The 22,144-nt window shown below is 49.9% G+C and overlaps 2 protein-coding genes and 1 non-coding gene across 3 annotated transcripts; 1 reads left to right on the top strand and 2 right to left on the bottom strand.

Moving 5' to 3' along the window:
• The first annotated feature begins 2,872 nt into the window (after window positions 1–2,872).
• Window positions 2,873–14,495, top strand: LOC129130826 (acrosin-like). Its single transcript, XM_077190731.1, has 5 exons — window positions 2,873–2,943; window positions 3,865–4,077; window positions 7,127–7,392; window positions 10,972–11,117; window positions 13,932–14,495. The coding sequence occupies exons 1-5, from the start codon at window positions 2,873–2,875 to the stop codon at window positions 14,493–14,495; spliced, it is 1,260 nt and encodes a 419-aa protein (XP_077046846.1).
• A 2,571-nt stretch (window positions 14,496–17,066) lies between these two features.
• On the bottom strand, window positions 17,067–17,138 carry TRNAC-GCA (transfer RNA cysteine (anticodon GCA)). The gene has a single exon. It is a non-coding gene; the product is annotated as a tRNA-Cys (tRNA).
• A 2,806-nt stretch (window positions 17,139–19,944) lies between these two features.
• Window positions 19,945–22,131, bottom strand: RPL23 (ribosomal protein L23). Its single transcript, XM_054649495.2, has 5 exons — window positions 22,014–22,131; window positions 21,718–21,801; window positions 21,291–21,419; window positions 20,382–20,495; window positions 19,945–20,077 (listed from the first exon to the last, which is right to left on the bottom strand). Exons 1-5 carry the CDS (start codon window positions 22,024–22,026, stop codon window positions 19,995–19,997), a joined length of 423 nt encoding a protein of 140 aa, XP_054505470.1. The 5' UTR covers window positions 22,027–22,131; the 3' UTR covers window positions 19,945–19,994.
• Window positions 22,132–22,144: the final 13 nt, after the last annotated feature.

Raw genomic sequence — 22,144 nt, 5'->3', positions numbered from 1 at the left:
GTTTGGTTTTTTATGATGGGATAATTGAGCAAACACAACGCAGTGAATTTTATCAGCCCTCAAGGTACCCCCAGGCTGACCCGGGCCAGCCCCACCAAAGGGGCCCTGCAGAGCCTGAGCTGGGTGAACTTGGCTGCCAGGCCCCCACCCAGCTGCTGCCTCTCCTGGGCAGCTTTTCAGCAGCTTCACATGGACTCCTTCCTCCAGGCTGGGTTAGGCTGGGTTGGATCAGACTCAGCTTTAGCCAGATTCCCACTCAGGACAGCTGGAGGCAGTTTTGCTCCTGCTGCATTTGATCCATGTGGTTTGAGCCGTGCTCTGGTGTTCTGAGCAGCCTCTGAGCAGCAGTTGGTGTTCCTCGTGCTCCAAGGAGGCTGCTATTCACCCCTGATGCCTTCAGATTTTAGCTTTTTGTATTTTTCCTCTATTTATAATCCTGCAATTCTTTCCTGTATAACTCTAAACTCCATACACAGAGTGAGCTGCTGCTTTCCCATTCTGGTCAGACACAACAATTCCTCTCCAAGGACACCTCACTGCCTCAGGCCATGAGAGATGTGAGCAAAAGTGAGTTGGGGGGAGCAAACTTGGGGTAAATGACTTCATTAGATGCATCTGTAATTGTAACCCCCAAAAAGCAAAAGGACCAAACTTATAAAAATATAAAAATCCATGACCCATGGTCCATTTTTGGGTGTAGCACCTGGGGGAACTTCACCTGCCCAAAATGCACCTGAAGGCCCTTCAATAAATAGAACCACTTTTTATTCCCTTAATTGTGTGTGGCCTCTGTGTTTAGGTAGTCCCAAAAGGCATCACCCCCACCTGAGCTGGGGTTCAAGTTCTGTCACAAGGCTGTGAAAGCAAGGATGGATTTTTGGAGATCAGGGCCCACCAAGCACCCTCCTGCTGGGGAGAGTCTGAGGCACAGGCAGGAGGGGCCAGAACCACCACAGCACCACCACAAACTCTATTTACATTTATGTTAATTTAGCAATTAGGTTCTTCTTCTCACTTCCATCCAGTCAATAATTGCCCTTTTTCCCTGCAAGCCCCACAGCAGCCCCAGATCAGGATCCAAGAAAAGGGAACTATTGTGTGAATATTAAAAAAGCTTTAGTGATATATAGTTCTGTTATAGTAGTTTAGATGTCCTCTGTTCTCCCAAGTTTGTCAAATGCTGCTATCCCTAAGAAAGAAGAAATGTGTAGTTCTCACATTAATTGTGACCACTGCTACAGGGGGGCATGGCAGATTTTAATCTAAAAACTTAAAACTACTTTTAATTAGTTTTAATTCACTTTTAACTTCGGGAACAAAGTTTGGAAAAATTACTGGAAAAATTACCAACACTCAAAAGTTTTATTAAACCAACCTTGACATGCCTCAATGAACAAAGTCTGAAGAGAGACAGAGATATATTGCTGAAATGGGACACGAGGAATGCAGAATTTAAAGCTCTCAAGGACATTGTGCAGAAACCAGAAGATAAAGAAGTACATGACAGAAAACTCAATTGTTATATTGTGACTGTTGTATCCATATGGCCGGCCAAGGATTGGGATTTTCTCCAGAGGATCCAGGTGATGGGCACTGTACCAAAACTGCTCCCAGCAAAGGTTTATTCTGCTCCCTCTGAGCTGGGGGGAAGCTGCAGTTTTAGGGGAGGAAGATCTGCTTTCTGCACTTCATTTTGATGCCTCATCAAAACCACTGCAGATTTAGATAAAAATCAAAGGGTAAGTGCCCAGGAAGGTGCCCTGACAGCCTTAAACAAAACAGAATTTAGATCCCAATTGCTCCCTAAAAGAGGGAGAACCTGGGTGTCCCTCTGCTCCTTTTTGGGAACCTGTGTGTCCCTCTGCTCCCTCAGGGGAACCTGGGTGTGCCCCTGCTCCTTTTGGGGTACCTGGGTGTCCCTCTGTTCCTTCAGGGGAACCTGGGTGTGCCCCTGCTCCTTTTGGGGTACCTGGGTGTCCCTCTGTTCCTTCAGGGGAACCTGGGTGTCCCTCTGCTCCTTTTGGGGTACCTGGGTGTGCCTCTGCTCCCTTAGAGGAGCCTGAGTGTCCCTCTGCTCCTTTTTGGGTACCTGTGTGTCTCTCTGTTCCTTTTCAGGGGAACCTGGGTGTCCCCCTGCTCTCTTTGAGGAACCTGGGTGTCCCTCTGCTCCCTCAGGGGAACCTGGGTGTGCCCCTGCTCCTTTTTGGGTACCTGAGTGTCCCTCTGTTCCTTCAGGGCAACCTGAGTGTCCCCCTGCTCCCTTTGAGGAACCCAGGTGTCCCTCTTCTCCTTTTGGTGAACCTGAGTGTCCCCCTGCTCCCTTTGAGGAACCCAGGTGTCCCTCTTCTCCTTTTGGTGAACCTGAGTGTCCCCCTGCTCCCTTTGAGGAACCCAGGTGTCCCTCTTCTCCTTTTGGTGAACCTGGGTGTCCCTCTGCTCCCTGGGGTGAACCCAGGTGTCCCTCTTCTCCTTTTGGTGAACCTGGGTGTCCCCCTGCTCCCTTTGAGGAACCCAGGTGTCCCTCTTCTTCTTTTGGTGAACCTGGGTGTCCCTCTGCTCCACTGGGGGAAGCCTTTGGGGTGACTCTCCCTTCATGCCAGATTTTTCTGCCCATGATCTCATTTTGCAGGCACGGGACCCCTTTTTCGTTGCACAACCTCCGAGGTCCCTCCCAGCCCAAACCACCTTGTGTTTCTCTGAGGCTGTGGCCTTTCCCTGCCCTCTGAGGCCACCATGCCCAGAACCTGGAACCACCCAGTCTGTGACATCAGCCCCAGGGCTGCAGGTGCCAGGGGCAGTGCAGCTGCTGCGGGCACTCGGCTCAGAGGCTGCCCTGGAAGAGACAAGATTTTGTTTCTTTCAGCTGGCAGTGATGAGCCTGCTGTACCTCCTCATCCTCCTGGCTGTGTACACACCTGCACATGGCACCTGGGACAACTGCAGGTATGGCCCCAGGCTCTGGGAGGGGGCTTGTCCCCCATTGTCACACCCCAAACCCCATGTGGGAGGGGGCAGAAGGAGCCAACAGGAGCAGCAGCAGCTGCTGGGCAGGGCAGTAATCACAGAATAACACAAAATTCACAGAATTTTGGGTTGGAAGAGACCTGCAAGATCATTGAGTTCATTCCCTGATACCTCAACCAAACCCTGGCACCCAGAGCCACATCCAGGCTTTGTTAAACACACCCAGGGATGGTGACTCCACCATCTCCCCAGTCCCAAAATTCCCAGAATTCACAGAATGACCAGGCTGGAAAAGACCTTCAAGATCATCGAGTCCAACCCAGCCCCAACACCTCAACCCTGGCACCCAGAGCCAACCCAGCCTTGTTTAAACACCTCAGGGCAGTGCCCACCTCCCTGGCAGCACATTCCAGTGCCCACTCTCTCTTTCTCTGAAGGATTTTTTCCTCATGCCCAGCCTAAACTCCCCCTGGCACAGCTGGAGGCTGTGTCCTCTTGTCCTGGTGTCACTGCTGAGCCCTGCAGAGGAAATGACCTCGTGGGAATGGTGTGAGCACAAAGAACAGAACAGAATGACCAGGCTGGAAGAGACCTCCAAGATCATCGAGTCCAACCCAGCCCCAGCCCCTCAATAAACCCTGGCACCCAGAGCCACATCCAGGCTTTGTTAAACACCCCCAGGGCTGGCACCCAGCAGAGCTGGGGGAAATCACAGAATCACAGGATTGGAAGAGACCTTCAAGACCATCGAGTCCAACCCATTCCCTGACACCTCAACCAAACCCTGGCACCCAGAGCCACATCCAGGCTTGTGTTAAACACATCAGGGATGGTGACTCCATCACCTCCCCGGGCAGAACATTCCAGAACTTGATCACTCTAATGACTTTGTCCTTCCAGAGGGACCTGTGGGCAGCGGCCCATGGCTTCTGACTACAACTCCATAGCTGCTGACTACAGAATCATGGCTGGCACAGGCGCCCTGCCGGGGGCCTGGCCCTGGATTGTCAGCATCCAGGACCCCAGGAAAGATGGCAGCGGCCACACGTGTGGAGGGTCCCTCATCAGCCCACAGTGGGTCCTCACAGCAGCCCACTGCTTCCTCCAGGCCAGGTAAGGAGGAGATATTGGAATAATTACCAATATTGCTGGACAGGATGTGCCTGAGCTTGTCTGGCCCTTGGTGCTGAACCAAACAGCGGCACTGTGGTGTTTTCACCCCACAGACACTTTTGGCTGCCTGGGTGTGTGGTGTTTCACCCCACAGACACTTTTGGCTGGCTGGGTGTGTGGTGTTTCACCCCACAGACACTTTAGGCTGCCTGGGTGTGTGGTGTTTCACCCTACAGACACTTTGGGCTGCCTGGGTGTGTGGTGTTTCACCCTACAGACACTTTTGGCTGCCTGGGTGTGTGGTGTTTCACCCCACAGACACTTTTGGCTGGCTGGGTGTGTGGTGTTTCACCCCACAGACACTTTAGGCTGCCTGGGTGTGTGGTGTTTCACCCTACAGACACTTTGGGCTGCCTGGGTGTGTGGTGTTTCACCCTACAGACACTTTTGGCTGCCTGGGTGTGTGGTGTTTCACCCCACAGACACTTTTGGCTGGCTGGGTGTGTGGTGTTTCACCCCACAGACACTTTAGGCTGCCTGGGTGTGTGGTGTTTCACCCCACAGACACTTTGGGCTGCCTGGGTGTGTGGTGTTTCACCCTACAGACACTTTTGGCTGCCTGGGTGTGTGGTGTTTCCCTTTTTCCTGGCTGGGTGCTGCAGTTGGGCACATGGGGACAAGTCCAGGCCTGCAGGAGCTCTGGTGGTGCTGGGATGGAGCTTCCCCCCATAACAGGGGCTGCTCCTGGGGTTTCCCTCTGGCAGAGAAGCTTTGAGGGGATGGTGAAGGAAAGGAGTTGGTTCTGAGGGAGGGTTTGGATCCAGAGCTTTATTCTGGCCCTCAGGCCTCTGAATGCAGCACCAGCTCCCACAGAACTCCCTGAGCCCGTGGCTGCTGCTCCTTTGAACCCCGGGGAGAGGGGCAGGGAAGGGGCAGGGAGGCACCAAGCAGGGACAGGAGGGGAGGGACAAAGGGACAAAGGACACCTGGATGGCCCAATGTCCCCCAGGGGTAGAGGGCATCCTGTGAATCTGCCAATCACTCGAGGCCCTTCTGGAATGCCAGGACTGACAGACAGTGCTGGGAGGGGAAAGGAGAGGTGACTGACACACCTGGCAGGGAATGATCAGGGCAGGGACCCGAGGTTCCGAGGTAAACCCTGAAATCACAACACAACAAGGAGCAAGGAAGGAATGAGGGTATCCTCAGCACACAAAGAGTTGCCCGGCCTGCAGCACCACATCCTGCTCCCCTGCTGTTTCCTTGCAGTGTGCCCAGTGCCTTGGCTCTGCAGAGCCCATCAGAAGGTTGGGCTGGTGCCACTGCTGCCCAGGAGCCTCCAGAGTGGCATTCCTGGGGCCTAAGGCGTGCTAGGGCAGTCACACTCCTTCCCTGCTCAGAAGGCAGGAAAGTGCTGAGCTACCACAGTGATGCCCTTTGGGACTACCTAAAAACAGGCCAGACAAGGGATAAAAAGTGGTTCTATTTATTGAAGGGACTTCAGGTACTTTTTTTGGGCAGACAAAGTCCCCTCATTATATTATACATTAGAGGGAAATCAAGCATATCAATCAAGCTTTGGTATCAAGCATATCGGGAAGTCTGTACCTCTCAAGTACCTCAGCTAATGGGGAAGAAAAACCCCAAATTCCATAAGAATTAAAATTTAAAAGGGAGGGTTATACATTAGAGGGAAATCTTTGGTATCAGGCATACTGGGGAGTCTGTACTTCTCAAGTACCTCAGCCAATGGGGAAAGAGAGAAGGGAAATTGGGATAAAAAGGCGGCTGCATCCTCCAAAAACTTGAGAGATCCCAGGGGAATGCCCCATGGCCTCTCCGTTTATTGGAATAAAGCAAAAGGACTCCTCTGTCTCCTTTTTGGACATAAACATCTGGTGTTTGTGGATTAATTTTCCTAACACCAGAACTCTCCTTTGGTATGCCAGGATTTTCATCAGGTGAGATTACTGTAGCCTCAGCACGAATTTACACACATCATCTATTACATGCAGGATTACAAATAGATGAATGTCACAGACATCTTTTATCAAAAATCCTTTCCTTAGGATTTTTTCCTCCTGAGAAGCTGAGAGGCCTCAGGAACAAAATGTAACCAATGGTTATCTGCTGCTGTGGAATGCAACAGGTGCATCTGGGATTGGGCTCATGTGGTTGTTTCTAATTAATGGCCAATCACAGTCAGCTGGCTCGGACTCTATCTGAGACACAAGCCTTTGTTATCATTCCTATGAAACGCAAGTAATAAATGACACGATTATGAAGGTTTCTTTTTGGGTGAACAGAGAGGGGGAATTGTGGGAATCCACAAAATTAGAGGGTTTTGGGAAAGCTGCAAGATGCAAGCCTCAGATACAGCAGAATTGTGAGTAGAGCTAAAGAAGCAGCCATGAGATAGGCCAGCAGAAGAAATATTTAAACTGTAGAAAAGCAAGAGCAAAACGAACAATGGTCTATGTATTAACGCTTGTCTGAATAGCTCTCTAAGCTGCAGAAAGTTTATCTAGCAAGATATTAAGAAAGTTAAAGCTTAATAATGGAGCTCTGTGCATTGTGTTTTAAGGCTTACAAGTGGGTATTGTATTTGAAATAAGCAAGCATTGTTGTAACTAAAGGCACGTGTGCTTATGGTGATTGGATAGAACCACTGTCAATGTGCTTTTGCTTTGTGGGATTGGTCAAGAAGCTTATAAAGTGAGTTGTAATATGAAGTTTTTTGGTCTGCTGCTTTAGCTCTACTCACAGTTCTGCTGTATCTGATGCTTGCATCTTGCAGCTTTCCCAAAACCCTCTAACTTTGTAGATTCCCACAAAATCCTTCCTTCTATTCTTTCAGTATAGTTTTAATATAATATATAGCATAAAATAATAAATCAAGCCTTCTGAAACATGGAGTCAGATCCTCGTCTCTTCCCTCATCCTAAGACCCCTCCGAACACGGTCACAGATGGAAAACACCAAAGCTCAAATCCCAAGGCACCACCAGCACCTGGCTCTGCTCCCTCTCAGCCCCGTCTCTGCCCTGCAGGAACGTCACCAAGTGGCGCGTGCTGATCGGGGCCACCCAGCTGAGCCACCTGGGCCCCGAGGCTCAGGTGCGCCACGTCAAGAGGCTGCTGGCCCACCAGGAGTACACGGCTGACTCCCAGCAGAATGACATCGCCCTGCTGGAGCTGGACCAGCCCGTGGAGTGCAGCGACTACGTGCAGCTCGCCTGCGTGCCCAACGCCTCGCTCACGGTGTCGGAGCTGAAAACCTGCTACATTGCTGGATGGAGTTCTGCCAGTGCTAAAGGTGAGCTTCCAAAAAGGGACCTGAGGGTGAGCTGGGCACGCCCTGGGAGGAATCCAGGCAGCAGAGACCAAAGTCAGGCTGTAGGATGTATGTCTCTGGAGAGGAGTGCCTGGTCTGCTCCCCAAAGGCAGAAAGGTAGAAAACCTCCTACATTGCTGGCTGGGGTTCTGCCAGTGCAAAAGGTGAGCTCCCAAAAAGGGACCTCAGAGTGAGCTGGGCATACTGGAGGAATGGGCTGGGCTTCCTGACAGCAGAGACCAAAGTCAGTATGCCTCTGGAGAGGTGTGCCTGGTCTGTTCCCCAAAGGCTGGCTGGAGTTCTGCCAGTGCTAAAGGTGAGCTCCCAAAAATGGACCTGAGGTTGAGCTGGGCTGTCTCGGTTTGGAAAGCCAGGTGTCTGCTAAGGAAGGCAGGAGCCTCCCCTGAAATGGAGAATGTGAACCCTCCCCACCCCTCTGAATCGCTATGAATTTTAAATTAAGGGGCTCTCAGGCAAAAAAAAAAATGGGAGCAGGAAATAACAGTTCTTTATAAGGGAAAGAAAAAAAAATAAAAGGATAAAATAAACAATGCAGTACACCAGAACAATAGTGACAGAGTCAGAACCCAGCCTGACACCCTGTGGGGTGTTGGCAGCAGTCCCATTGGAATTGTGGCTCAGCCCTCCTGCAGTGTCAGGGCTGGCTCTGTTGGAGCAGGGATCCTGTAGAGAAGGATGGATTCTGCCTCTGAAGATCCAGTGGAGGAAGAGGCAGCTGCTGTTCCTCTGGGGAATCCCATGGAGAAGCTGTGCTGGTGTCTCAAAACCTCTGGATTATATCTGGGTAGCAATGCTTGGCTCCTCCCTCTGGGCTCACATCTGCCAATGGGATGCTGTAGTTCTTATCAGCCATGCAGGGACATTCCATAGCTGTTATCAGCAGTGTCCCCTCCCGAGGGAGGAGTGATTGTGGTCACTCCAAGAGAGAGATAAGGCAAACTGCCCACTTGACAAAGATAATCTGCCATACCGATGGTAATGGAAAACATCTTGCCTGCAATCTTCAACATGGGCGCACCCTGGGAGGAATGGGCTGGGCTTCCCCACAGCAGAGACCAAAGTCAGGCCTATGCCTCTGGAGAGGTGTGCCTGGCCTGCTCCCCAAGGGCAGAAAGGGCAGTGAAATGTGATTCTCCCCGAGCCAGGTTGTTGCTATAGAGCTTGACACCAAGACCCCCATCAGAAAGGTGTGTAAGAGGGATTGATTATAGCAAATGTTGCTTTTATAGTTTTTCAAGATATTTACATTTACTTAGCAGACACGTTCACTGCCCATTGGTCATAAGAAAGAAACACAGTTCTCAGTAGGTGAACAAGGAGCCACGTCATTCTGTGAGCCAGCCAAAGTCTGTATCTCAACATTCTATCCTTCATCACTTCTCCATGGTGACAGCCTTGGTGTCTTCCTCAGGAGAGATATGGGGCTTTCCTTATCTTCAGGAAGCCTTGGCTGGCTCACAAGAACAGCACAAGATGCCTTTCCAACACCAGGTCTCATAAGCTCTTGGAGATCTATTTCACACCCAAGATAGCTCAGCTACCTTTGGAGGCATAAGATCAGCAGGATGGCTTCTGTGGTAGTGTTGGAAACAAAAAGGTTCTAATAAAAGGCAAAATAACAAAACTCTTTATAGAGAAAAACCGAGCCAGGTGCAAGAGGTCCTTGCTCCTGGTAAAACACCTCACAAAAGCCATAAGTTTCTTTGTTCTCTTCTTTTTCTAGTAAATTGCTCAGACAGGATTTTTTGGCTCCTGTCCAATTGGCCATCCTTAAGTTTGAGGTGAAATCCCCCAGGTCCTATGAGGTGTCTTTTCACCTTATTGAGGAGAGAAACTTCTGGGCTTATTTCCTTTTTAAGGAGACAAGGGAGAGTTTTGCCACTCCATCAACATGGGGCACATTCCTATAGGGTACAGCCCTTCAACAGCTGCTCCAGAGGCAAAGCCAAGCCCTGGGTGTGGGAATCCACAAAATTAGAGGGTTTTGGGAAAACTGCAAAAGGCAGGCTTCAGAGGCAGTAGAACTGTGAGTAGAGCTAAGCAGCAGCCATGAGATAGGTCAGCAGAAAAATTATTTAAACTGTAGAAAAGCAAGGACAAATAGAACAATGAGCTGTGTATTAACGCTTGTCTAGAATAACTCTCCAAGCTACAGAAAAGTTTATCTAGCAAGATATTAAGAAGTTTGAAGCTTAATAATGGAGCTCTGTGCATTGTGTTTTAAAGCTTACAAGCAGGTATTGTATTCGAAATATGCAAGCACTGTTTTAACTAAAGGTACCTGTGCTTATAGTGGTTGGATAGAACTACTGTCAAAGTACTTTTGCTTTGTGTGATTGGTCAAAAAACTTATAAAGTGAGTTGTAACATTAAGTTCTTGGTCTGCTGCCTGGGATGTGAGCTGGTGGCATCTTCCCATTGTCATAACCATATATTGAGACTGATGCTGGAAAATACAACAGCTCCAGGCACGTTCCACAGCAGCCCTGTCCCGTTTGTGATTTGTACATTGTGTACACTTGTACATTGTGTACATTTGTACATTGTGCACATTTGTACCTGGTGTGCATTTGTACATTGTGTGCATTTGTACATTGTGTACATTTGTACATTGTGTACATTCTGTACATTGTGTGCATTTGTACATTGTGTACATTTGTACATTGTGTACATTTGTATATTGTGTACACTGTGTACATTTGCACATTGTGTACATTTGCACGTTGTGTACATTTGCACGCTGTGTACATTTGTACACTGTGTACATTTGCACATTGTGTACATTTGCACGCTGTGTACATTGTGTACATTTGTACCTTGTGTACATTTGTACATGGTGTACATGGTGTACATTTGTACATTGTGTACTTTTGTACGTTGTGTACATTTGTACACTGTGTACCTTATGTACATTTGTACATTGTGTACATTTGTACATTGTGCACATTTGTACACTGTGTACATTTGTACATTGTGCACATTTGTACATTGTGTATATTTGTACATTGTGCACATTTGTACACTGTGTACATTTGTACATGCTGTACATTTGCACATTGTGTATATTTGTGCATTGTGTACATTGTGTACATTTGTACATTGTGCACATTTGCACATTGTGTACATTGTGCACATTGTGCACATTGTGTACATTTGTACATTTGCACATTGTGTACATTTGTACATTTGCACGTTGTGTACATTTGCACATTGTGTGCATTGTGTACATTTGCACATTGTGCACATTTGCACATTGTGTACATTGTGTACATTTGTACATTGTGCACATTTGCACATTGTGTACATTGTGCACATTGTGTACATTGTGTACATTTGTACATTTGCACATTGTGTACATTTGTACATTGTGCACATTTGTACACTGTGTACATTTGTACATTGTGCACATTGTGTACATTGTGCACATTTGCACGTTGTGTACAGCCCGCAGCCAGCGCCAAAGGGGAATGCCTTCACCCCAGACAGGGGCATGGAGGTGGCAGGGAGCTGCTGGGTGCTCATTCCTTGCTGTGCTCCCAGCTCAGGGTGCCAGTGATGTCCTGCAGGAAGCCAAGGTCCGGCTCCTGGATGTCCGGCTGGTCAACAGCAGCCGCTGGTACGCTGGGGCCATCCACACCCACAACCTGTGTGCTGGCTACCCCCGGGGTGCCATGGACACCTGCCAGGTAGGACTTCACTTTTTTGTTGGTGAAAAATGTGTATTTTATGATTTTCGCAAATATTAAAATGAATATTCTGTGTGTTATGTTAGAAAGCTGTATTAATTTTTTGTATTAATTATATATTGCTGTATTAATTTTCTCAAGTAGCGTGTTAATTATAGTTTTAGGTTATAACATAATGGTAAAATGGAAACTGTGTGTGTGGGATATTTTTTTTAAGAGAGGAATGAGGTACTCACACCAGATAGCAGCCACAGGACACCTGAATCTTTCAAAGAAAGAGGATTTATTCCTCCCTTAGAAGAAACAAACTTCTTCCTGCCTTGCTCAGCTCTGAAGACGCTGTTAGGATTCAAAGGAAGAAGGTGACACTGACCAGACAGAATCCTGTGTTTTAATAGAATTTATGCATCATGTATGAGGTGTATGAATATGTGTGAAAAATGTGTATTTTATGATTGGCTTTTGGCAAATATTCAAATATTATATGTCTTGTGTTAGAAAGTGATGCTGTATTAATTTTTGTAAGTAGAGTGTTAAATACAGTTTTAGGTTATGATATAATGTTAAAATAGAAACTGTGTATGTGGGATATTTTTTTAAAGAAAGGAATGAGGTACTCACACCAGATAGCAGCCATAGGACACCTGAATCTTTCAAATAAAGGATTTATTGCTCCATTATCAGACGAAATGAACTTCTTCCTGCTTCACTCAACACTGAAGACACCTTAGGGTTCAGAGGAAGTTGATGATGACCAGACAGAATCCTGTGTTTTAACAGAATTTATGCATCATGTATGAGGTGTATGAATACACAACAGGTTATTGCTTTTAAGCTTTTAATCCTCTGTTAACATGGGTCCTTTTTCACGCTTACTTTTCCCAGAAAGAGGTACCCCGACTGTCTGTAACACTTTTTTTTTAATTGTCTCGTATTGTCCTAATCTCAATTGTTCAAATTTTTATTACTCTAATTATATTCCTATTTTTATAACCATTTTATTACTATTAAACTTTTAAAATTCTAAAAACAAGTGATTGGCGTTTTACACAGTGACAGTAAAAGATTTTAAAATCACAGAAAATTCAGAGAGTTAGAAAGAAAGCTAGGCCTAGTAGGCCCTGGGAAAATGTTAAAGGTTAGGAAAATGTTAAAGGAAAATGTTAATGTTAGGCCTTGTGTTTGCTAGATCATGTGAAACTGCACCTGTGTAGTCAGTGTATGATAAATTATATAATTGTTAGATGTGATGATTGCTTAGTAATTAGATATAATTATTGTTTAATCATGAGAAACTATGTTCAAGGGCTTGAGGGGGATCACAAGAAACCCATGCTTGGATGAAATCAATGTATAGAACAATGTAATAGAACATTGTATTGTGATATTGTAGTATCAATAGAACAATGTAAGTTTAATAATTAAGATGTAGTTATATAATGATAGAATATAAAACACGTTCATCCCAAACCCGTGGTGGGTCAGATTTGGGTCTGTGGCCCTGGCACCCAGAGCTCTCCATAAAAGCACCTGCACAGAATCATTCTGTGATTGTGTTCCTGCTCACCAGCACTGGGCGCCAGCCCCCAGCACTAAAGGTACCTGGCACCATGGGCTGTGCCTGGAAAATCACTTTCCCTCCTCTGCTGGAGTTTCCTTGCCAAGGGCTCGTGTTCCCCAGGCCTGCCCCTCTGCCCAGAGAGCCCATCCAGAGCTCTCAGCAGCACAGAGGTGCAGATTCTGGATTATCCATGCTCTGCTCATCCAGGATCACCGTGCAGACACAAGAGGGGCCCTCACACACACCCACCCTGATCCCAGCTGAGGTTCTGGAGACTCCAGCACCTGAGCAGAGCCTTTTTGTGTCGTGAACACAGCTGGGGCAGGGGCTGCAAGAGAAAAGCAAGCCTCTGGTGCTGAGAGCATGTTGGGAAGGATGAAAGTTTGACAAGGAAAGTCTCACAGATGCTTAGCAGAAAGATTTTGGAATGTAGAGTCTGATGAAGGAATAGAGATGGAAGCAAGTTTTGATAGAGAAGAAAAGAATTGCTGAGCCAGTCTGACTGGATAACCAAGGAGGCAAAGGGTATTTTATGTTAGTTCGAAGGGGTTTTTATGAATTAAAGCAAAGGATAAACCCACCCCAAACAAGATGATGTTTTTACCAAGCACAAAGATAGCACAGGCAAACAAGGCAGCAAAGCTGCAAGTAGAAAAAAGGTCTCAGAATTTTCCACTGCATGAAAACTGAAAAACAACTTCTGGCTTAAATTGTGATGTACTGACTTTTAGTGATTGGAGAACAGTAACATGAATATGGTAATTACAGTAGTTATGATAGGCTATAGATAATAGTTAAGGTATAGATTGGTTCTACTGTATGAAGATGCTCAGCAAAGAAAAGTAAATAATGCATTGTGACCAAAAGAAAAGTAAATAATGCATTTTAACCAAAAGAAAAGTAAATAATGCATTGTAACCAAAAGAAAAGTATAGAATGCAGTGTAACCAAAAGAAAAGTATAGAATGCAGTGTGACCAAAAGAAAAGTATAGAATGCAGTGTAACCAAAACCAAAGGGTCTCCAGGCCTGCCTGCAGCTGGAGCTGACAGCTGTGGGCACAGCTCTGTCACACACGACCCTGCACTGCTGTAACACCTTGGATGGGATAAACTGCATTTTGTATACAATAAACTGCATTTTGTATGCAATAAACTGCATTTTGAAGAGCCACCTCAAGTCCTGCATCCCTCATTTAGGCTCTTACAAGAGCAGCCACCCAACAGCACCCTAATCCTCCTTCCTGTGTTGCAGGGTGACAGTGGAGGGCCTCTGGTGTGCAAAGATAACCGTGCCAGCTACTTCTGGCTGGTTGGAGTGACCAGCTGGGGAAAAGGCTGTGCGAAAAAAGCCAAACAGCTGGGAGTCTACACCTCCACTCAGTACTTCTACAACTGGATCCTGATCCAGATGGGCGCGTGCCCACCTGCAACAGCCACGGAGCCACCCTGCATCTCAACCCCTCTTGAGCAGCCAGAGCCAACACCCACAGAATCAGGCTGCTCTAGTCCCACTCTGTGTCCGCTGCCAGCTGAAACAGAGGCTCCAACGCCAGAGCCAACCTTCAGCTCAACCCCTTCTGAGGAGCCAACGCCAACGCCCACAGAGGCAGGCTGCTCTACTACAGCCAGCACTCAGCAGCCAACTGAAGCAGCCATGCTAGAGGTAGCCTGGACCTCAAATTCCTCTGAGGAGCCAATGCCAACACAACCTCTCTTTCCCACTCCGCATCCGTACGAGATTCTGCAGCAATTCCTAACCCAGGTGCACCAGATGCTGCAGAGCCTCATGGGGAACAGGACAGAAGCAGCAGGATGAAGAAGATCCAGTGCAGGCTGCAGTGGACCATGACCACTTCACACTGGGCCAGTGCCTGCTGATCCAAAGGCAGCCTCAGGGTCAAAGGTGTCCCCTCTCCTGCCCATCTTCCTCCTCTGCATGCACACAAATGCTGAAATTGATTTAGTTGTGGAAATAAAGTTGCCTATAGCCACTGTTAGCACGTGTGTGCAGTCCAGTCCAGTCTCCTGTGCAAGACAAGGAGTCCCAAGCCAGGCACCAGCAAAACAGAGCTGTGATGGGAGAAGGGAGCACAGGTCACAGGGGCTACAGCTCCTGGGGACAGCAGTTGGGAACATTGTTTTATGCTGCCCATCAGGGGGATCATCCCTGGGTGTGGGACTTGAAACTGGGCTCTGTCATGAGTCAGGAGATGTGGCCACTTAGCACAGTCAAAGCAGCCTGAGCTGGCACTGGTGCCAGCTTGGGTCTGGAAGCATCCTGAGCACTGCGGAATTTCAGGAACCAGCCAACCACAGACCCCCAAACACCAACCTCAGCCCTTTTCCCTGGCAGAGAAAACTCACCAGGCCAGGGTCCTGATGTCTGTTTGCAGGAGCCACTTTACCCTACCAGGGGAACCATAGGGGTTTTTTGCTGCTGCTTTGGCACCCTAGATATGGGCTCCCCTCTCCTAACCCTCACCTCCTCCCCTCACTCCTCTTCTACCATGGCTCCCCTTTCACCCCTTTACTGTACCCACATTTCCACCCTTCACCTGCCCTTCACTCCTCCCCAGCCCTTCCAGCAGGTGAGGCAATGACCCTAATGTTGGAACAACCCCAAAATCCCTTCCAGTGGGTGCAGGCAATGACCCTAATGGTGGGACAGCCCCAAAATCCCTTCCAGCAGGTGAGACAAGGACCCTAATGGTGGAACAGCCCCAAAATCCCTCCCAGCAGGTGAGACAATGACCCTAATGGTGGAACAGCCCCAAAATCCCTTCCAGCAGGTGAGGCAATGACCCTAATGGTGGAACAGCCCCCAAATCCCTTCCAGCAGGTGCAGGCAATGACCCTAATGATGGGACAACCCCAAAATCCCTTCCAGTGGGTGCAGGCAATGACCCTAATGGTGGAACAGCCCCAAAATCCCTCCCAGCAGGTGAGACAATGACCCTAATGGTGGGACAACCCCAAAAACCCTTCCAGCAGGTGAGGCAATGACCCTAATGGTGGGACAGCCCCAAAACCCTCCCAGTAGGACAAGACCCCCTGCAAAAGGGTAGGGATGACACCTTCTGTGGTCTAGAGAGTGACAGGAAGGGTTTGGAGGCTGAACTGGTTTTTTTAGGTTTTGATCAGGGCTTTTAAAGGATATTTTAGGGGTTTTTTGTAGGAGTTTTTTAGGAATTTTCTGGAATTTAGGAGTTTTCTGGGAATGTTTAGGATACTATTAGGACTTTTTCAGGGCTTTTAAAAGAGTTTTTTTCAGGGTACTTCAAGGGCTTTTTTAACTTCATTTTAGAATTATTTAGGGTTTTTTAAGGTCTTCTTGGGGCTTTTTTAGGACTTTTGAGGGTATGTTGAGGACTTTTTAAAGACTCCCGGTTTCCCCCATTCCAGATTCCAAATCCTAGATCCAGTCCTGGTTTTCCCCCATTCCGGATTCCAAATCCCAGATCCAGTCCCGGTTTTCCCCCATTCCAGATTCCAGCCCAAATCCAGTCCCAGTTTTCCCCCATTCCGGATTCCAGCCCGGATCCAGTCCCGGTTTTCCCCCATTCCAGATTCCAGCTCAGTTCCAGTCCCAGTTTTCCCCCATTCCAGATTCCAGCCTGGATCCAATCCTGGTTTTCCCCCATTCCGGATTCCAGCCTGGATCCAATCCCGGTTTTCCCCCATTGCGCATCCAGTTCCGGTTTTCCCCCCTTCCAGATTCCAGCCGGGATCCAGTCCCGGTTTTCCCCCATTCCGGATTCCAGCCCGGATCCAGTCCCGGTTTTTCCCCAGCCCGGATTCCAGCCCGGATCCAAGTTCAGTTTTCCCCGTAATTCCCAGAATTTCTCCATACAGAGAATTCAGCCCAGGGGAGGCTCAGGCAGGCCCAGATTTCCCCTGAGGAGTTCCTGTGCGTGGTCCCTCACCCAGTGCCCACCCCTTCTGCTTTTCCAGGCCTTGGTGCTCCCACCCCACATTCCCTGCCCAGCACAATCTCCCACATCCCACAGCAGCTTCCCAACCTTCCCCTGAAGGATTTGGGCAGAAGGAAGGCTGGTGGAAGAGGAAAAGGAGGAGAGAAGAGGAGGCACCTGGAGGTGAATCAGGGAATTCTTGCTCTGCAAATGCTCTCCTCTCCCCCCGAGCTACGCCCCCTGCTTCCCATGGGCATTCCCAGCAGGAATTCCCTGCTCTTGATCCCAACAAAGTTCTGCTAATTAATCCCAGGACAAAATCCACATCCTCCCAAAATCCTCCTCCCTTTCCTCACCAACTCCCCCTGCTGCTGCTCTGCTGGGAATCAGCACGGGGCCTGCACACAGCTTGGGGGGAAAACCTGGGAATTCCGGGCTCCCGATCACATTTTTGGGGATAAAAAGACATAAAAGGGAGGGGGCACCCGGATTTGAACCGGGGACCTCTTGATCTGCAGTCAAATGCTCTACCCCTGAGCTATACCCCCACCTGTGCAGTGTGGCCAGGTGAGGCTCCTTGTGGCCAGGTGAGGCTCCCTGTGGTCACTGACGTGGCTCTGTCACATTCCAGGGATGGCTGTCACACACCAGCTGCTCCCAGCCCTGCCTGGCACACCCAGCCCTCCCTCACTGCCCTCACACCAGGGCTCTCACCACGCTCCTGCTAAGGCAGGTACTGAATTCCCACCTGATTCCCTCTAAAAAGCCCCAAACGTGGCCAAAGGAGAGGAACATTTCCAGCACTGACTTCAAAATGTCACCACAGGCTCTGTTTGGTCTCAGGGTGTGCCCAGCCTGGCTCAGGAATTACTGCAACACCAAAAATCCCCCCCAAAATGTTTCATCCAACTCAGGAAGCCGTGGAGAAATCCTTCAAAAAGCAGGAATGTTAAAACTGACCCACAAGAGCAGATTTATTGGGGTTTTATTTGGTTCCTTACATGGAGCAGGTCCCTGTGATGCCTTGAGAAGGCTTAGCTAGAACTGAGGCCAGAATAAAGCAGAATAAAGGGATTAGAGTAAAGCAGAATAAAGGGATTTATTCAAAGCATCTCCTCCATGGATCCACCTTGGGCAGCACAAGAGCTCAGCCAGGGCTACACCTCAAGTGAAACAAAATAGTCACAAAATGAACTCAAAATGGTCACAGAATGAACCCAAAAGGAACCAAAGTGGTCACAAAATGCCCCACTGGTCATGGGGTCTCTCACTTTTAGAAGTTTTACTCCATTTGCATATTGGAGTTCATTGTCCAATTCCAGCCCATCCTTCTTGTTTTTCTCTCTCCAGCCCACGTTGTTTGTGCTCTTGGGCTGAGATTTGGATCATTTGTCCTTGGTCCCCAGCTGGAGCAGGAATTGTTTCATCTCCCTGCTCTGTGCACAGAGCTCACCATCCCCTGATGTGAAGCCCAGACCCACCCACTAAAGCAGCACAGAACCTAAAAAAATATATAAAAATTAAAACCTGATGCATCACCTGCACCTCTGGATGACGGTCACTGCTTGGGAAGACAGAAACCCCCTCCAGCTGCAGGTTTGGGGTGCTGGGATCACCCCCAGAGCAGTGCTGGGCCCTTGCAGGGCTCCACGTGTGCTCACCTGCTCCAAAACCCCGTGGAGAACAGAGGCAGTGACCCCCGGCATGTGCAAATCCTTGGCCAGGTTTGCTCCTGCTGCCCGCACCCGGCTCTGGGACAGCCAGGAATATCCAGGAATATCCAGGAATATCCAGGAATGGTCAGAGAGGTTTAAAAACCCCGCCCAAAGCGGGGATTTGTGCAGCCTTCCCTGGGATGGTGCTGCCCGATCCAGGAGGTGTCGCTGCCTTCCCGCTGTGACCGCGGCGCGGAAACGCCGGGAGTGGCACAGGAACGTCGGGAATGGCAAAAAAGGCATCGGGGATGGCACAGGAACATCGGGAATGGCACAAAATTATCGGGAATAGCACAAAAGGCATAAGGAATGGCACAAAAGGCATCGGGAGCGGCACAGGAACATCGGGAATGGCACAGAAACGTTTGGAGTGGCACAAAATTATTGGGAATGGCAGAGGAGGCATAAGGAATGGCACAAAATCATCAGGAATGGCACAAAAGGCATCGGGAGCGGCACAGGAATATCAGGAATGGCACAGAATCATCAGGAGTGGCACAAAAGGAATCAGGGATGGCACAGAATCATCAGGAGTGGCACAAAATCATCGGGAATGGCACAGCAATGTCAGGAATGTCACAAAAGGCATAGGGAATAGCACGAAAGGAATCGGGGATGGCACAGAACATCGGGAATAGCACAAAAGGAATCAGGGATGGCACAGGAACATCGGGAATGGCACAAAAGGAATCAGGGATAACACAGGAACATCGGGAATGGTACAAAATTATCGGGAATGGCATAAAAGGTATTGGGAACTGCACAGGAATATCAGGAATGGCACAGAAACGTTGGGAGTGGTACAAAAGGAATCAGGGATGGCACAGGAACATCGGGAATGGCACAGGAATGTCGGGAATGGCACAAAAGGCACCGGGAGCAGCACAGGAACATCATGGGTGGCACAGGAATGTTGGGAATAGCACAAAATCATCGGGAATGACCCAGAATCATCAGGAATCTCCAGAAGTGCAGCAGGGAACAGCTGGAGGTGGGAATTGCCCCCTTTTCCAGCCCCATGATTCAGGGCCAGGGCAGGCATTCCATGCACTGGGGCCCCCAAACCAGAGTCCCAAAGCCACCCCACTGTCACCTGTGGGCTCAGGGATGAGGTTCCCCCATCCTCTGGACCAGGAAATCCCAGCTCCCACCCAAACCATTCCTCCTTTTGCTCCAGGACCACCACAAACAGCCCAAGCTCTTCCCTGGACATCCCTTCCCACTCTGTTCCTGACGGTTCCCAGCTGACCCCGGGCTCAGCCCAGGCTCTCCAGGTGCAGTTGGCACCGAGGCCTCAGCTCCAGCCACTCCCCAGGTGACAGCAGAGCCTCCCCATGTCCCCAGCCCTCAGCTCCCTCTGTCCTGCAGCTCAGCCTCAGGCACTGAGGAACAGCCCCAAAATCAGACACAGTTTCACTCTGAACAGGTAAATTGCCCATTCTGGAAGAAAATTCTGGGAATTCTCCAATTCTGGGAGCTCCAGCACAAAGGCACAGACCCCTCCCAGCTCTCCTCACACTAAAATTTAAACCACCTGAAAACCAGAATTTCAATCCCCCAATCCCATTTTCCAGCTGGAGCTCCATAAAATCACCTCCCAGCACACCCCTGCTCCTGTTTGGAATGAAAACACCACGGAGTTGGTACAAGGAGTTTATTTTGTGTCCCTGGCCAGGGGCAGGGCGGGGATCAGGCGATGCTCCCGGCGTTGGAGGCGATCCTGGGCCACAGATCTGCACATTCCTTGGCCACGGGGCCTGTGATGGCTGAGCCTGGAAAACAGGGACAACACCCCAGGGTCACTGAGGCTCACCTGATCCCTGAGATGCAACTCCCAGAGAAGCTGTGGCTGCCCCTGGAAGTGTCCAAGGCCAGGCTGGAGCACCCTGGGATAGTGGGAGATGTCCCTGGGATGAGCTCTGAGCTCCCTTCCAACCAAACCATTCTGGAATTCTGTGATTTAGAGCTCACAGATGGTTCAGGGCAGCATTTCCCAGCCAAAATCCCACTCTCTGAGGGGAATCTTGAGTCCTTTTTCCCTTTTTTTCCCCCATGGGACACAACTGCCAGGCTCACCTTTCATTTCCCCTTTGTTATTTACAATCACTCCTGCGTTGTCCTCGAAGTACAGGAACACCCCATCTTTTCTCCTGTAGGATTTCCGCTGCCTGATCACCACTGCTGGATGCACTGGGAGGAAAAAGTGTCACAGCCCTCAGGAAAAACACACATTCCACACAGATCCCACAGGAATCAAACCCAGACTCAGGGTGGGGGTTGTTTAGCACCTCGTATTTGTGGTGTTTTACTAAAAAAAGTTACACTTTATAGTCAGCAGTCTCCTTAAAACTGATCATTAAATACTTGCAGCTGCATCTACACTTGGAAAATCCAGTGTTTTCCCACTTTTGCACCTTTATTTTGAAGTAAATTATTAATTCACAAACAATAGCCAGCAAAAAGTCCTCTGGAGTAGGAGCAAACCTATGGCAGGAGGTGGACCTGGATGAGATTTAAGGTTCCTTCCCAACCAAATCATTCCAAAACTTTTAATTTTATAGATCCATGTGACATCACTCTCCTTTTACTGATGGACAGCTGGGCTCAGGAGGGGATTTAGGGAAGGGATTCCTCCCTGGCACAGGTTACCCAGAGCAGCTGTGGCTGCCCCTGGATCCCTGGAAGTGTCCAAAGCCAGGCCTTGGAGCCACCTGGGGCAGTGAAAGTGGGATTGAAGGTCCCATCCCACCCAGCCCATTCCAGGATTCCCAAACCCTGTGTCCCACCGCTGATTGAAATCAACAGCACCAGCAGCTGCCACTTCACCCAAAAGCGGCGCCTTTGCTCTGCCCTTCCACGACAACTCCCTGAGCCACGGCACGGACCCAACGAGTGCTTTAGAGAAGGGGGGGGTGACTCGGGGGCTCTGCGGGGACTCTGTCCCCGATTCCCGCGACAATTCGGGACGCCAATGGTGCCACTCACCCTTCTTCCTCAGCTCCGGCTTGCCCTTCTTCACCGTGGCCATCACCATGTCACCCACGCCGGCCGCCGGCAGGCGGTTCAGGCGGCCCTTGATGCCCTTCACGGAGATGATGTAGAGGTTCTTGGCCCCTGCGGAGAGCGGCGCCGCCGTTATCCCGGGATACCGGGGAGATACCGGGGAGCAGCACCGCCCTTATCCCGGGACACCGGGGACGTGTCCCACTGCAGGGACACCCCACAGCGCTGCCACTACCACGGGCCCAGCCAGAGATTCCAGAAGGAAAACGGAGGTTTGGGAACTCACTGAACACCTCACCCTGGGATTACTGAGGGCGCCTTTCCCGAGGGCCTCCCCCGGTTCCCGAGGGCCTCCCCCGGTTCCCGGGCCGTCCCTCCCGCCGCCCCGCGGTCCCAGCCCCGCACTCACCGGTGTTGTCGGCGCAGTTGATCACAGCCCCCACCGGGAGACCCAGCGAGATGCGGAACTTGGCCCCGGACGAACCTCCGCGTCCTGCGGGTCGAGAAGAGCGTTAAGAGCCCGGTACCACCTCACGGAGCGGCCGCGTCCTCACGGGGAGGGCGACGGCGCCATCGCCCGCGATATCCGCTCCCACCCGGGCTCAGGCGCCTCTCCCCGGGTCCCCGCTACGCCGGGGAGGCCAGGGGGACGCCGGATGGCGGCGGATGGAGCCGGATGGCGGCGGAGAGCGGAGCCCGCCTCACCTCGCTTCGACATCTTGGCGGCGGAAGAGGCGGCGGATGTCACGTGACGTGCCCGCCCCGCCTCGCTCGACGCGTGGCGCCCCCTAGCGGCGGCGGGAACCGCGACACCCTCACCGGTACCGGGAGCACCG

Source organism: Agelaius phoeniceus, chromosome 26, assembly GCF_051311805.1.
Source record: "Agelaius phoeniceus isolate bAgePho1 chromosome 26, bAgePho1.hap1, whole genome shotgun sequence".
Lineage (NCBI taxonomy): Eukaryota > Metazoa > Chordata > Aves > Passeriformes > Icteridae > Agelaius > Agelaius phoeniceus.
This window is presented reverse-complemented; position numbering and strand designations above follow the sequence as displayed.